At 39.5% G+C, this 16,515-nt stretch overlaps 1 protein-coding gene across 1 annotated transcript in view; it reads right to left on the reverse strand.

The window, feature by feature from the left end:
* Nucleotides 1-16,515, reverse strand: part of ank2a (ankyrin 2a, neuronal) — a gene marked incomplete at its 5' end in the record, with an annotated part of 77,612 nt that overhangs the window by 37,079 nt on the left and 24,018 nt on the right. The window contains 11 exons of the mRNA XM_080028804.1: nucleotides 3,986-4,064; nucleotides 4,228-4,438; nucleotides 4,539-4,679; nucleotides 5,130-5,261; nucleotides 6,296-6,373; nucleotides 7,150-8,107; nucleotides 11,936-12,215; nucleotides 12,995-13,050; nucleotides 13,250-14,742; nucleotides 16,369-16,390; nucleotides 16,475-16,507. Coding sequence (XP_079884930.1) covers nucleotides 3,986-4,064; nucleotides 4,228-4,438; nucleotides 4,539-4,679; nucleotides 5,130-5,261; nucleotides 6,296-6,373; nucleotides 7,150-8,107; nucleotides 11,936-12,215; nucleotides 12,995-13,050; nucleotides 13,250-14,742; nucleotides 16,369-16,390; nucleotides 16,475-16,507 — 3,483 coding nt within the window. The remainder of the gene's footprint in view (nucleotides 1-3,985; nucleotides 4,065-4,227; nucleotides 4,439-4,538; nucleotides 4,680-5,129; nucleotides 5,262-6,295; nucleotides 6,374-7,149; nucleotides 8,108-11,935; nucleotides 12,216-12,994; nucleotides 13,051-13,249; nucleotides 14,743-16,368; nucleotides 16,391-16,474; nucleotides 16,508-16,515) is intronic.

Genomic DNA, 16,515 nt, shown 5'->3' on the forward strand with positions numbered 1-16,515 from the left:
GTTCAAAATCTGATAAAACTGACTGCGGTGACTCTGGTCTGGTCTCATCAAACAGGGTTTCCAAGCACAAATCAGTACCTTCCCAGTCAGAAAAGGTTGATTCTGGTGAGAACGACCTGTCTCTGGAAAATTCCCCATCATAACTCATATGGATACAACTGAACTGAGGAAGAGGGGAGTCGGGGGAGAGGGGCCTGAATCCACCTTGAGAAGCCACTGATTCGGGAGACTGTGTTCTTACTTCTGTGATCCAATTCTCTATGGAGGACTGTGGGCATTCCTTTTCGTAGGGCATTGACGGACGCCAAAGAGGTCTTGATTCAAATGATCTGATGCCCTGCATAGTGTCTTCATGTTTTTCACATGTAATGCCCCTAACAATATCTGCATATGTAAGAGGTCTTGCAGCAGAAAGCGGTGACGTTGCAATTACAGTAACATTTGTGTTTTTAGCCTCAACCTGTGAATCTGGCGAATCTGGTTTGTTGTCGTCAAATAATTCCTTAAGACAAAATGTAGAATACTCAACATCAGACAGTGTTGAAAGAGGTGATGATGGTCTACTTTCAGTCAACCGTAAGTAATAGTCGCAATGTTGACCATTCATCTGGCCAAATGTCATGCGAGGAGACAAACACAGCTGCTTAACTGATGAAACAGATTCTGGGGAAGATGCTCTGAAATCAATCAACCAATCCTGCAGGAGCAAAAGGTCCCAATCAGAGGACACAGATTCTGGGGACAATGCCCTGCTACTAAATAACTTATCAAGTTCAGAATCTGATAAAACTGACTCTGGGGACTCTGGTCTTGTCTCGTCAAATAGGGTTTCCAAGCTCAAATCAGTTCCTTCCCAGTCAGAAAATGTTGATTCTGGTGTGAACGACCTGTCTCTGGAAAATTCCCCATCATAACTCATATGGATACATCTGAACTGAGGAAGAGGGGAGTCGGGGGAGAGGGGCCTGAATTCACTTTGAGAAGCCACTGATTCGGGAGACTGTGTTCTTACTTCTGTGAGCCAATTCTCTATGGAGGACTGTGGGCATTCCTTTTCTGAGGGCATTGATGGATCCCAAAGAGGTCTTAATTCAAATGAACTCATGCCATGCAAAGTGTCTTCATGTTTTTTACATGTAATGCCCCTCACAATATCTGCATATGTAAGAGGTCTTGCAGCTGAAAGCGGGGACGATGCAATTACAGTAAAGTTTGTGTTTTTAGCCTCAACCTTTGAACCAATTGAATCTGGTGAATCTGGTCTGTTGTTGTCATACAATTTCTCAAGACAAAATCTAGAATACTCAACATTGTACAATGTTGAAAGAGGGGGAAATGGTGTTATTTCAGTGTACCTTAAGAAATAGTCACAATGTTGTCCCTTCATCTGGCCAAATGTCATGCAATGAGAAAAAGAGACTTTCTCAACTGACATAACCAAATCTGAGGGGGATGCTGCAACGTTTGTCAAACCTGCTTCTTTGTTTGACACTGGATTTATGTCATTTAGAAATTGCAAAACATAATTTGGTCTCTCTTTAAAGTTAAAAATCATTTTATTAGGTGACTGAATTTGGTTTAACATGTGACACATTTTAAAAGATTGCTTGTTATATCTTTGATCTGAGCATGAATTTATTTCAGATGATTCATTCCCCAAATAAAAATTCATAGAGTCTTCCACTTGAATGTGTTCTGAGATGGTTTGTCCAAGGTTTGTTAAAGGATGACATGAGTGATCTGGTGATTGTATACATTTAGTAGATTGTGGTTCCAACTTAGAAAACCAGTAATCAATGTATGAGTTACTACTGTCCTTTTCTGATTTAGGACTTTCAAATGAGAGTGGCCTGACCTCAGATGATTTTATTGTTTTACTTGAACAGCCTGAATCTGCACTATTAATACATTTGACATCTGCACGTTTAAGATATTTAGATTTTGAAACGGCATCTTTAAAAATATATGCTTTTTCTTCATCTTCTATATGCCACGTCGATGAATCTGTTGCATCTGTCCCTTTTTCATTCCACCCTTCATCAAAAGGTGATTTAGGAACCTTCATAGAATATTGCAAATAATTACATTCCATATGCTTGTACTGTGATACTGAAACATCTGGTGTGAGATAACTATTTGATGTCACAGATACCTCAGGGAGAGGAGGACTGTGATCTAAAGCATCTAATTTTGGTGTCAAAGGGAAATGCTGATCCACATCCTCAGTACAGACTGTAGTGTAAGGAGCTGACGTCAATAGTGGTGAGGGTGGGTTTCCCCCTGAATATAGTAAATAATAATTGCAATATTGACTCATGAGTTGGGCACGGACAGGTTCTGAGAGCATGAGTTCAAGAAATGAGAAACTGCACTGAGAAGCCTGAGATTCCGGTGAGGATGGTCGATACTCCTTATCTGAAGATCCATACCCTTGAATAGATGAAACTAACTCAGGTAAAGAATCTCTTTTATCAGCAGAAAAGTCATGCAACAAGTTATCACTCTTAATAACTGATGTCACAGACATGAAAGCTCCAAACTCTCCCTTGATCTGAGGACCCTCAGGTATAGTTGGACTATACTTAGATTCTTGAAAGTCAGGGGAAAGGGGCAAAGATAAGTTCAAAGACTCAAAGGACTCGCGACAAAGTGATTGTGAAATAACAGTAGTGATACAACTTTTCGATGTTTCAGACAGTGGTTCACATTCATAAGTATGTGATTGATTGGGGTGTAATTTATTTTCTATGAAATTATGTGTAACTTCTGGTGAACTACATCCATCAGATCTTGGAGAGGGTGCACGACTGTCATCTAATATACTGGAAAAGTCAGGAAATAACCTTTTCTCCCCTGTTGGAGAGTCAGGTGACATTGCCCTATAATCACTAACTGACATGACAGAGTCAGGGGATGACAATCTAGATATGGGGCAATTTAATATCCATGCCTCTGCAGGGAAGAGATCCCTTTTATTAGCAGGTGAAAATGAGCTACATTGCCTTTCAGATGCAAGATAATCAGGAGTCAAATTACTGTTCTCTCTTAAAGTGGATGATATTGTCACATCTGGCTCAGGTGATTGCAGTGCATGATGGGTGATATGTAGGAAAAGGCTGGATGAGGCAGTATTCATCTCAGAAATGTAGGATGTATTTTCCGTGACTCTAATATAGTCGCTGTCTGGACTAACATAACTGCATTTATCATAGCTATCAGTTGAGTCACAAGCCATAAGAGCAGGGCTATTTGCCACTGTCAGACTGTGTGGCACATTGGTCTTTGGTACTTTCATTTTGAATGCTTTCACAATGCTGTATTTTTCTGAAGTAATAATGGATTCAGCTGACTGGACATCATCATTATCATCAATGAAGGGCATGTTTGCCAGATACTCTTCACTGTGCCCTTGGGGTTTTGTCTTTTCTTCGTTGCTTGAATTGAAGGGTTTCAAACCCATAACCACATCAGAAACTTGAGGGACCTTGTCATGACCATACAGTACTTTGAAGAATTGGACATCATCAGGACACTTCTGAGAGAGCCTGATTTTTTTAGATACATCTTCGTCATCTTCAGTTATGGCCAGAGCTCCTTGGTGGTCCTCTGGTGGCAAGGCTAACAGGCTAGGAATAGAGATTCTTCTGGCAATGGTTTCAGCTGCGTCTGTATTGCCAAGCTGTGGTGTATAGCTACATTCATCACATAGCTCATTGAAGTCAGTCTCAGCTCGGTCTGACTCTGACAGGCTCAGACCAAAGTCTCTAATAGATAAACATGATGGTAACTTCAGAGTTTCAGTTGCTTGATCATCTTCACAACCACACAGCTTTAATGGTAAGGCCTGGCTGCAGTCAACTTTGACTTGGTGTTTAGTGCCCCCTTGGAAAGGCCCGACGAAATGAACTTCAACACTGCAGCGGTCATAAACCTGTGTTGCTTGGCTTCCCAATGCTGCATCTTTTGAAGTGGGAAGTGTACTTACTTGCTCCTCCGAGTTGTCGTAACTTGTAGGTTCTTGTATGATAACATCATCAGAGTTCCACATGTTAGGATTTAATTCACTGTAACACAGAAAGGAGGCTAAGTCACAAAATAAAAATATATACAGTACATTTGTATAAATGTGTTATGTCACAACCCTAATCCAACTAAACTAAAGGGTGCAAATAACTGCAGCCACTGTGATCTATGAAAGCATGGAATAATTTTGAAAGAATCATTTACTGTGGGATCTCGAGCTCCTCCAAGAGATCACAATGCATGCTTTCTGAATGGGTGTGTCCAACAGCCTCTGCCCAGGAAGGTATATCCAGTAAGGAAGCAACTGAAAGGTCCTCTTCAGAAACGGCTGGGGGTGGTCTGCGGTCTGAATCCACCTTTCTCACAACTCTGGGGCTGTTTGCATCTTCTTGCACTGAGGATAGGGCTACTGAAACTGAAAAACAGACATATGATGAAGAACATTGCTAAAAAAAACAATAGAGCTTTGTGTGAAAGCCTTCAAACTAGTTGTGCGTGTTTAGATGTATTCCTACCTTCACTATGATCCAGTGTCTTTTCAATCTCTGCATAAGTCCTAGATGTTTGCTCTTGAAATGACTTGTTCATTTGGGTTTCAATAAGATGGACAATGTCCATGCGGTTGATTTTGGTTAGTCTTTTAATCAGACAGTCCTCTGTGGAAGGATTGATCAGTAAAAGACTTTAAGACAGCATTCAATAACCACAACAAATATATGATTTAAAAATTGCAAATGGAAGATTATTTTGAATCTACAGTATGAGTATATGTCCAATAAATACACAAATCATTTGATAGATTACAGATTGTGTTTATCTAATTGCCAGGAGTGCATAAACATAAACTGCGTATAGTGCATTCTGTCTTCAAATAAATTAGCAATATTTACAGGATTTGAAGTACCAATACAGGGTCAATTTAAATCTGTCAGACCAAATTGCTGTGTACTGGGGGCGCTCGTGGCACAGTGGTTAGAGCGTCCCCCTAGAAGCACAGGCCTTGCAGCGGACCCGGGTTCAAATCCGACCCGGGTCAGTTCTCTGCATTTCTTCCCCTCTTTGCCCCATTTCAACTTTGTCTCCAAAAATCTCAAAATGCTGTGTACCTGTGGCATGTTTGCCTTCCCGTTCAACCCAGCGCTGCAGCAATGCATGGCTCTGCTCTTGGAGAGAATTGGGATTCTCTGTTCTCACAAATTGGATATCATCTTCACTGAATTCCAACTCTCTTGCCAGCTCTGGTGTGATTATTAAAAACAAGGGATGAAAATGTAAAAACTCTTGAACCATATATTGTGTGTTTTGCTACTATCATGGATTCCAGGGTTTCCCCCAGTGCATTCCAGCCATATCGGCCTTATTTCCCACGGGGGAAGAAGAGGCATAATTAAGTAAGTAAGTATTCCAGCCAGGGCAGCTGCCATGCCTAAATTGACCCTCTGCCATGTCAAGCATCGATGTTTGTTTTTTCGGACGCCCACGGACATGCAATGCATATGTTCAGATCAATAGTATTATTATAAACTTGCGTCACCATGGTACTGTGCAGTGTTACTGCTTATGCAAGCTGAACATTTCCTACCGCTGCAGCTTCATATTAAAAGCATTTAACCTTATACAGTCAATGCATTTAACTGGCGTAAGGTGAGTTTAATTTTATTTTGAAACAGACAGGAAGACGCAGGTAGCGCTGAACAGCTCCGCAGTGCATCAGTCACTTGTAACCTGTCTCCAGTGTGGGAATTGTACTCTAAATTGAGAAATAAACCTAAATTTTAATTTTTTTCCTTGAAAACCAAGCAAGTTAGCCTGTAAATCCAGACCTGCCACTGGCAAATTTAAATTTGCTCAGCCTGTTGGTCTGGACACAATCCATTGGAGCTCATTAACTATGTTGGAAAATTCGGAGCTGCCAATCATGTATGTGGCTCTGGGGCAGGCGTAGCCGGATGACGACAGTGCTGTGCATGTGCCGTTTAAGGCGTGATAGTAAACAACAATTTGAAATTAATAACATTTATTTATTATATCGCATTGCAAATCGCAATATTATCCACTATAATCACAATTTCAGGATTTCACCAAATGGTCCGGCACTATTGACACTAGGCCTAACAACTTATCTGGGGGAAACCCTGGATTCTGCTTTATAATATTGTGAGCTATTTCCCCAGTTCTACTCACAAATAAGTCTGTGCCAGTTCAAACAAAATCCACTATATATTGTTTTTTACTAAATTGAAAACAGAAAGTTATTTTTTTAAAAGCTTACCTGTCCAGCTGAATCCAAGAAGATCTGCAATGATAGCTAATGTCTCCTCTTTTCTGTCAGCATCATCCTGCCAATCCACTAAAATATGCCGTCAAAGTCAGACATTAAATCTTAATATCATGGTCAATAGTTCAATGTCAAACTACCATACAATAAAATATACTTTGTTAGTGTAAATGTTACATGAGATACTATGTTATGAGCTGTAATACTCTGAAATTAACCATGGATCTGTGATGTTGGCATGGATGATAAGAAAAGTTGGAATTGTTAACAGACTATTTGGTCAGAATTAGCATGCTTTTTTAATCATTAGTATAAGCTATGACATTAATGTGCCGATAAAGCAATGTGCTTGTTAATATTAGTAAAGCTGTATAGTGGTCTGATTTAAAACAGTTAATGCTACCACTTATTTAACCAACATGGCTGTTCAATCTTGAGATTGCATACATAAACACAGATGGAGACTGAACACCACAAACACACAAACACACACACACACACACACACACACACACACACACACACACACACACATACACATACACATACACATACACACACACACACAGACACACACACACACACACACACACACACACACACACACACACACACACACACACACACACACACACACACACACACACACACACACACACACACACACATACATACACACAAGAAATCACAATGCAAGATGATGGGACATGACAAATCACAACACGTGACACAACTGAAAAGGACTTATGTTGAAATTATGTTTTTAGGAAGACAAAAAGGGGTCTTGCTGTTGAGGAAAGGAGATAGGAAAGCAAAAGCCAATGTAGGTCTGGCCATACCTGGCATACATTGTGGAGTTTGTTCATCGATGATTGTCTCCATCTGAGTTTCCACTGTGTCATCCCAGGCAGGCCTGGATTCAAATACATCTTCTATCCCAGATACACCCGGCAACAGATTGCCATCAGAATTGGAGCTGTGTAAGGCTGGGATGTCATATGTGAAGATAACAGAATCTGGACTCTTGTGACTACCACTGCTTATATCATCAGTATCCAGAGAAGAATTAACAGATGTTTCTGTAGTCTCAGAAAGTTGGATTGCTTTCCTTTGAGGAGAGGAGGAGGAGATCGTCTGAGCTAGAGGTTTCTGGTGTGGCATGACAGAAGGTTTGGAAGAGGAAAGGTTAAGTTCATAAGTGGGTTGAAAACTGTTAGAACGACTCCTACAGTCTTCATAAGATGCTTTAGTTGTGTCATTATCCGTCTCAGATCTAGTCCTATGATCCAAAGTTGAGTTTCTTTCTGCATTTCTTTGAACATGACCAATATTAGACATCTCGGAGTCTTTTGTTGTTATATCTTTAATTGATCCGCTAGGTTTTATTGCCAAAGGTGAGGCTGAATCCTGATGATAGGTTTGGGTGCCAGGTTGTGTAGATGAAAGGGACATCTCTATCACTGAGCACTGGTCTTCTTCATCTTCATCCTCCTCCTCATCATCATCATCAGGAGAGGATTCTGAATAATCATGGCTCTGCTTAGAGTACACTGAATGGTCAACTGTGGATGTGTCTGATTGAAGATTAGCTATGGTAGAGTCTAGATAGTCTAGACCAAGGCTTTCAAAACCACCAACCGCACTTTGACTAATAGTTAGTTTCTCCAAATCACTGTGGAAACCAAGCTGAACCTCAATTGAGCAGCCAAAATCAGCTTGAGAAAGTGGCTTCTCATTCATGGATGTGTCACTTGAAAGCTTAATGAGAGTTCTGGGTTTGGGAGTAGGAATTTCCTCATTGGCACCCTGAGTCAGAGATAATTTGGGGATTATTGTATCTGTATCTCTAATAAGATCCATATTCTCTAAAGATAAATACTTTGTTTGCAGTTCCCCGGTCATCTCTGGCACAACGTCATCAACTGGATGTTCCCCTATGTGAAAAAAAGCATATCCCTCCCTTTCTTCATCAAAACTTCTTCTTGTCATATCAATAGCTCCCCCTCTTGTCATTTCAAATAGCTTACCTTCTTGGAACTGAAATGGATTAGGGGTTTTCTCATCACCTGGTGTTCTAACAGGTGTTTCTCTATCCTCTGCAGGACAAATATTCTTCCTTTCCTCAGCCTCAATATGTGCATTGAAAGCGACATTATTATCACCCTCACATCCTAGAAGTTCTTCAGTACAAACCATAGCCTCAGGTTTGCTGTCCTTTAAAATTGTGTCTTTGTTGTCGCCTGGATGGTGCTCATCTGTCAAACAGCTTGGAAAATTTGTGTCAGTGACTGAGGACCTGTCATCTTCTCCATCATCCCTTTTTCTGTTTAAGTGATCTTCTCCTTTGGCTAAGAGTGACCCATATTGCTCACTCTCTAGATCAGGTTCCTCTATGTGAGTTTCAGATACACACAATGAACTGTCAAGTGACTGGGTAGTTTTAAGTTCTGAGTGAATTTCTACATGCTCCTTATGCAAAGTAATATCTGTTGCCTTACTGAGTGTGTGAGTGCTGTCTGTTACATATTTTTCAGAATTTTCTGGGGAAAACTTTACATCTATATCATCATATTTGTGATCACCTGCCTCTGAAAGTGCAGTGACATCTAAAGATTTTTCTCTCTTCATTTTAGCATCGTGTTCCATTTCCTCAAATGTTTTGATCTTTGCAGCCATTTTAAACATCTCATCTTCTGGAGTGAATTGTTTCTTGGTGGCATCATCCTGATTATCATCTGTGTCGAGAGAGTATTCCCTTATGGGCGCGAGACGATTCTCACTGTCACATGTTTTGGTGTCAAAGCACATGTTTTCATCAGTCTCTGTCGTTGCTGAGGAGGAACATTTTCCCTCCTCAATTTCACTCTCCATTTGGAAGATCTCATAGTGGTTTTCTTGCACAGTATGCTCAGTGTCATCCCTGTAAATATTTTCATCATAAGCAAAACATGCTTCTAGCTGGGAGGCATAGTCTTCATAAACAGCTGTCTTGGCTGAAATCTTAAGTTCTATTTCATTTGAATGAGTGGGACTTCCCTCAAGTGAGTCTGGACATGGGGATTCTCTGGTAGGGCTTGGCTCAATTGAATCAGGGGACGTCTTTGAAGATATATCCTCCATGACAGGAGTTGCCTCTAGTGAGTCTTGATCACATACATCTTCCACTGGCTCATCAAAAAGCACTGTTTTTAAGTTCCACAAATTATCCGGTCGTTGTGATGTGTCAGAACTACTTGGTAGTTCCACACAAGTGTGAGTTTTGAGGATTGAATGAGCAGCAATTACATTGAAATCTATATGATCATTACTACAGTCATCTACTGTCACATATGATTTTGTAATTTCCACAGTCCCTTGGGTAGTGTCATTGAAATGTGAGTCTGCACTTGGGGAGATTTTAGTCTCCCCTTCCTCCGATTTTAAAATAGCAGGATCTTTATCTTCATAGGAACATGGCTGCCATCCAATTTCCAAAGCTGTCTTTTTATTGATGTCCACAGTGTCTGAATTTGTATCATCTGTTGACATCATCTCATGTTCAGGGTATAATATAAGAGTTTCTCTTTTAGTGTCTTTTCTCAGAATTACTTCCTTGAAGCTCTCATGGACTACCTCCTTTTCAGGGTGGCATTGTATCAACACTGGCATTTCCTTTAAATGTTGATCTAAGTCAGTACTGAGCAGTGACAACATGCCTGACATATTCCTCTGAGTAGTGGACTTTTGTTGCTGTGTCTGTCTCTCGATGAGAACTTCTTCGTATGGTGCCTCTAATAAAGAGGTTGATGACAATTCTTCAACTCTAACCATCTCAATCTGCATATGTTCATTTTCCGTTAAAACTTTATTATCCTCCAAATGATTACTTGTCAGTTTAACTTCTTTGTAACTTTCATGGATTAGATTCTCTTCTGACTGGCATTGCATTTCAACCGGTTTGTCCTTTAAATATTGATCTAAATCACTATTGAGAAGTGACAGCATGCCTGACATATCCCTCTCAGTTGTACACTCTTGTTGCAGTGTCTTCTTCTCAATGCAAACTTCTTGACATGGTGCCTCCAATACAGAACTTGGTGACAATTCTGAGACTCCAATAACATCGACCTCTATGGGTTTATTTGCCCCTATATCTATCTTATCTTCCAAATTCCTACTTAATATAACTTGTTTGTAGCTTTCATGGATAAGATCCCTTTCTGGGTGGCATTGTAATGTGTCTGGCTTTTCCTTGAGATATTTATCTAAGTCAGTACTGAGAAGTGACAGCATGCCTGACATATTTTTCTCAGTTTTTAACTGTTGTTGCTGTGTCCGTCTCTCAATGCAAACTTCTTGGAATGGTGTCGAATTTGGTTTGAGTTCTTTGTGTTCCACCACACCAGTATGTGTATGTGTCATTCCACTTATCTTATCCTCAACATCAGGACTAGCTACTGTTTGTGTTTTTTCACATATTGTAATTGTGTGCTCCTCTCTAGAGGACTTTCGGATTTTGGTGAGAGTAACTTTTTCAAATTTCTCCTGGATAACATCCTCTTCTGCAAGCATACTTTTCACAGGACTGTCCTTTAGGTATTTATCCAAGTCACTGTTAAGAAGAGATAGCATGCCTGACATCTCCTTTAGTTGTGTAGATGGCTGATATGAAGTATTTTTCTCTAATTGCTCTTCCTTCATTGGGACTTCTTCATTCAAAGTTGTTTGGGAGTCCTTAAATTCACTCGCCACTTCTTCACTTCCCCCTGTGGCTTCATGTTTCATACTAGCAAAATCTGATTCTTGTGTTGTGCTATCCATTTTCACTCTGTTTTCTTCATCAATGAATGACAGGGACATCTTAAACTCCCCCTGTGTGTTATCCATTCCTATTAACCGACCAGGTGCGGTTTGTAGACACTGATCCACATCATTGTTGAGGACTGACAACATCAATGATGTATCTTTTTCTTCTTTAACTTCTTTAAATTCACTCACCGCCTTTTCAACTCCCCATGCAATTGAAAGTTCTTCCGTTGGTGCATCATATTTTTCTTGGGTGGTGCAACCTTCAATTGCTCCTTTATTTTCATCAGCAAAAGTTTTGTGAATTTCTTTATCGCTTGTTAAGATAATTTGTTCACATTTCTCCTGAACAATATCCTGTCCTGCTGTCTGACTTGCTAAAGGCGTAGCTAGCAGACACTGATCCAAGTCGCTGTTCATTATGGACAACATCCCTGACATATCCTTTACTGCAGCAGATGCCTGGCTTGAGGTTTTCCTCTCAATGTGGACTTCTTGAAATTGTGGCTCCTCAATTTTGACCTGTGTTACTTCAATGTCAGTTCCTGTATACGTGTTTTGGCTTCCATGATCAATTATTTCATGTTCTTTTCTTTCATCACAAAGTTTATGTTTCTCTGACAATGTATTTTTTTCTTCTCTTCGATTAGTCAGTGTGAGTCCATCATAATTATTGCTCTCCCCTGAGCTGGACTTATGGGTCCAAATATCAACCCTTGTGTTTGAGGATTTGGCTATATCTTCATGATTGTGACTCTCGGGACATAGATCATCATCTTTCATTTCATTCTCAATAATGCAAACACCATCACAAGAATACGTTTTCATACAGGGACTGGATATGGGTACGGAATGTCCAACAAAATCATCAGCCAAGCTGTCCTTCTCAGGTGCCTCCAGCTGATAGGTTACATCTGCAGCGGTTGATGTCTGCTTGAAAAGCTGGTACTCAGGACTTTCTTCCAGCTCCGCCTTTATGTCAGCACTGAAGTCCTCAGAAGGTCTACGATCAGGGCTAATCTGCATGTCTTCAGATAAACTACGACCAGTGCTTAGGACTGGTTCTTCTAAGTGCATCCTACCTAAGCTCTCCTCTGACAACTCTGGCTCCTCTCTCTTAGGGCTAACTCTACCACCATCAAATTGAATTTTATCAGCAGTTTTTACTGTCTCTCCAAAATAGGCAATATCAGAAATTATATGTGATTCCTCAGATTCATCTTTTCGTAAGCTTACTGTTTGAACTTCTAAATCAGATTTTCCACAAACGTTGACTTCATTTTGTGTATCAAAAATAGTGAAATTCTTCATTTGGGTTTTCAATTGTGGCTCTTGAGTGGGACCGTGGTCAGTCCTCTGTATCTCTTCAGGGCCCACATATTCAGATATCAGTGTTGAAATTGAAGATAAAGCAATGGTTTTGTGTTCAAACAGCCCAGGTTTACTTTCCAAAGGGTCCTGCCCGCTTTGGAATGCTCTCATTAGCTCCTTCACAGACGTTGTCTCTTTTTCTGACAACTGTGCACCTCCATTGTTACATTGAATTGTATCAGCAAATGTTACTGTGTCTCCACCAAAAGAACCATCTGAATCTAAAAACGATTCGTCAGAGGTATCTATGACTAGGCTTACTAGTTGATCCTTTGAGTCTGTTATTTCACATATCTTGACATCTTGAGATTTCAGCTCCGGTGTAGGGCTTTGTTCTGTAATCTGTACCTCATCAGAATCTGCTGATTCAGATATCCATGTTGAAATAGAAGGAGGTGTCGCTGCTCTTTGCTCAAAAAGCACAGCTTTATTTGTTGAAGGGTCATGTCCAGTTTGGAATGTTTTCATCAGCTCCTTCACAGACACAGTCTCATTTTCTGAAATATCTGGTGCATCTCCCTGTGAGCTTATGCTTACATCATCACATTGAACTTCATCAGCAAATTGTACAGTCTTTCTAACGTAAGCACTACCTGAAATTAATAGAGATTCATCAGAGTTATCACTGATTAAGGTTACAGATGGCTCCTTTAAGTTTGTTTTGTCACATAGCTTGACGTCACTCTGTTGGACAAAGATTGGGAGGTTCTGAGTCGGGGTTTGCATTTTCGGCTCTTGAGTAGGACTTTCTTTAGTATTTTCTGTATCTTCAGAATCTCCCAATTCAAATACCAATGTTGAAATGCAAGACTCCTCAACTTTGTGTTCAAAAGTCCCTGGTTGAGTTGTTGAGGGATCATGTCCAGTCTGGAATGTTTTCATGAGCTTCTTCACAGACACAGTATCCTTTCTTGACAACTCGGACGCCTCTCCTTGGGGGTTAATACTCCTGTTGTCCCTTTGAATTGGATCAGCAAATTGTACTGTCTTTCCATCATAGTCACTATCTGAAATTAATTTTGATTCCTCAGAGTTATCTCTGATTAGGCTTAATGGTTGATGTTCTAAGTCTGTTTTATCAAAATTCTTGGCATCACTGTATTGGTGGAAACATGTTCGACTCTGAGCTTTGGTTTGTGGTTTGAGCTCCTGTGCAGGACTTTTTCCACATGTCTGTATCTCTTCAGGGTCTCCTGATTCAGATATAAATGTTGAAATACAAGAAGCAGCTGCTACTTTGTGCTCAAAAAGCCCACTCTTGTTTTTCGAAGGGTCCTGTCCAGTCTGAAATGCTTTCAAGAGCTCCTTCACAGACATAGTCTCCTCTAATCTTTCTGTCTGAGATTTGGGGGATGTAGGGGACCTGGGAACTCTGGGAAGCTCTGGTGTGTGTGCCTCAGCCTCCTCCGTGCCGAGTGAAGATTTTGCCTGGGGAATTAATTCCTGCGTACTCTTTTGCACCTCCTCCTCTTCAACTTTGTTCTGTAAAGCTTTTACTCTGTCCTTTATTGATCCTATAGGTGTTTCAACAACTAAAGGAGAAGCAGGACAATCCATAAATATGGTGGGTTCAAGGGCACTCTCCTTAAGAATAGCATCGCCATCTAAAGACTCTTCAGAGCTCATAATTTCCAGCTCACCTTCAGAACTGCTACATCCAGAACGTTCTCTGTCTCTAAGTTTCTTCCTAATGGGTTTCTTAATATCTGGGGGACGCCGTTTACCATCAGTTTTTAGAATAACTTGTTCAAATCTGTCTTGGAGAAGGTCTTCTTGAGAACAACATGTCACAATAGGTGTCTGTTCCAAGTATTGTTCCATGTCCATGCTGAGATGTGAGACCATGCCTGTGGTGTCTCTGACCTCTGTGGTAGATCTACTTAAAGTCCTCCCCTCTATGCAAATCTCTTGTAAAACTGGTTCTTCGACAGGGGAATACTTAATTTCAACCGTCTTTGTCTCATAGAGTGCACCCCATTTCTCTTCACTAGGATCATCTTGTTGTACTTTGTGTCTACTATTGTTTATGCCATGTCTTTGAATCCCTCCAACCTTTTCCATCCTGTCTTTAAACTGTTCCACAATGGCCAAAGGCTCTTTTTCCTCCGACCCTCTAGCTCCAGATCTCTCTTCATATATTAAATGCTCCATTTGCTCTCCAGTCAGAATAGCAGACAATTTTATGTCTGACATGTCTGAAAGAAGGTCCGGGCTTGCAAGGGTTGCGGGGTCGAGAGGTTGGTTAGTTCTTAGGGAGAATGTCTCAGTGGATTCAGATTCATCATCTTCAATTTTAATAAGTTTCATAACCAAAGAGGGTAAAAAACAGAATGGACAAATGAAGTGGGGAGAGAGACATCAGAAAATTGTGGTCAAGACAATGCCATCAAAAATCCATCTTCAGTTCACAGAGTAAGGAGAGGAATGACAGGGCAGAGGATAAAGGAGTTGAAAAGAAGACCAAAAAGAAGATGACAAAGTGATCCAGAAGAGTTTGGAAGGAAGTACAGCAGCTACAGCGTAAGCAAAGCCAGGAAAAGTAACACAATAGGTAGAATATGGACAAGAATAATATTAATCTAGTTTACTTGATGACATATTCCGAAATGTAACAGAAGAAAAAAGAAAAAAAGGGAACAGAGAAAGCTACATATGGAACAAATGGACAGAAAGGAAGGATAACAGACAAAACCTCTCAAGATTGTTGCTGACATGAAGAGTCATGTCTGCCTACAAATTAAAGTTATAAAACATAGAAAACACAATAAACTTTCAATATAAAAAAGTAAATAAGTAAGTAAGTAGAAAGTGATCAGGTCCTTGTTACTAGATTTTCTGAATCGCGTTTAAAGTTTAAAGAGTAAGTATTTGTGAGCAAATTAAAGTACCCAAGTATTTATCTTAACTTTGTGTGCATTTTCCACAGTATCAAATACTACAGGATTTTTTTGTCGATGTTCATAGAGTGTATAGTAATTTACTCAGTTGTATCTTATAGTTCTATTAGCTCACATACAGAAATAAAGTAGTGATGTAAAAATATATAAAAAATGTAAAATTGCAAATAAGAAATTTGATTTATAGTGCAACTAAAATAATTTATGGAAGAAACTCAGAAAAGAGGGTAAATGAAAAAGAAATAGGTGCTTGAAGTAAAGAAGCAGTATCCCAATTCATACAAAATGTATGAAATTGATTCAAATAAACCAGCAATTCATCTCAACACTGTAACAAAAACAAACAACTTGACTGTGTCTGTCAATGTTTGTACAGCACAGAACTGGCAAAAGTTTTATTGGAGTTTGATCTGAGATAATAATCAGTCAATATGATTACTTCCTATTTAATATGACCACAAAAAATCATTATTCTTAAGATATGATGACATTCTAAAATGAATTGCTTGAAATCAAAGGAATTATGAGAGGCTATACAGAAAAAGTAGTATTGTGAGCTTCTTGTATGATTAATAAAAAAAAAAAAATGTCATAGCAATTACATGAAATTAAAACATATGGGTGGGAGAAAATCAATGTGGTTTGGAGTGAGGGGAATGCAGAGTACGCCAGCCATAGCATAGCTACCAGTATCAAACATGTAACTATATATATATATGTTAGTAGAGCAAAATAATAGTGCAGGGTTAATCCAAATGGAAAGTAGCATTTCAACCAGTGCATTTCTTATAACAAACATGTTCATATTTCAAATATAATACGGCACAACATTGTATAATGTTTCTGTATAATTATATAACAATGATTTTATTTTACCTACAGTACCAACACCCACTAGTGAAAAATTGATTGTAAAATGTCTGCAATGCCTGAATCAATTTCTGAAAAATTTGTGTAAAAAATTTAACTTTAAAATGGCATACAAATATACAAAAACAATAAAGTTCAGCTTACATTTCTTTTCACTCTTCTCACTCTGCAACAAAGAAAGAAAAAAAAACATTTAGCCAAAACGTAATTATGACAAAATCCGTTTACTACTGTATCAAGTAAACTTTACCTCATCATCTGCATCTTGGTCTGAATCAGACTCCTAAAGAG

The sequence above is a fragment of the Ammodytes marinus genome (assembly GCF_949987685.1).
Source record: "Ammodytes marinus genome assembly, chromosome: 6".
NCBI classification, from domain to species: Eukaryota; Metazoa; Chordata; class Actinopteri; order Uranoscopiformes; family Ammodytidae; genus Ammodytes; species Ammodytes marinus.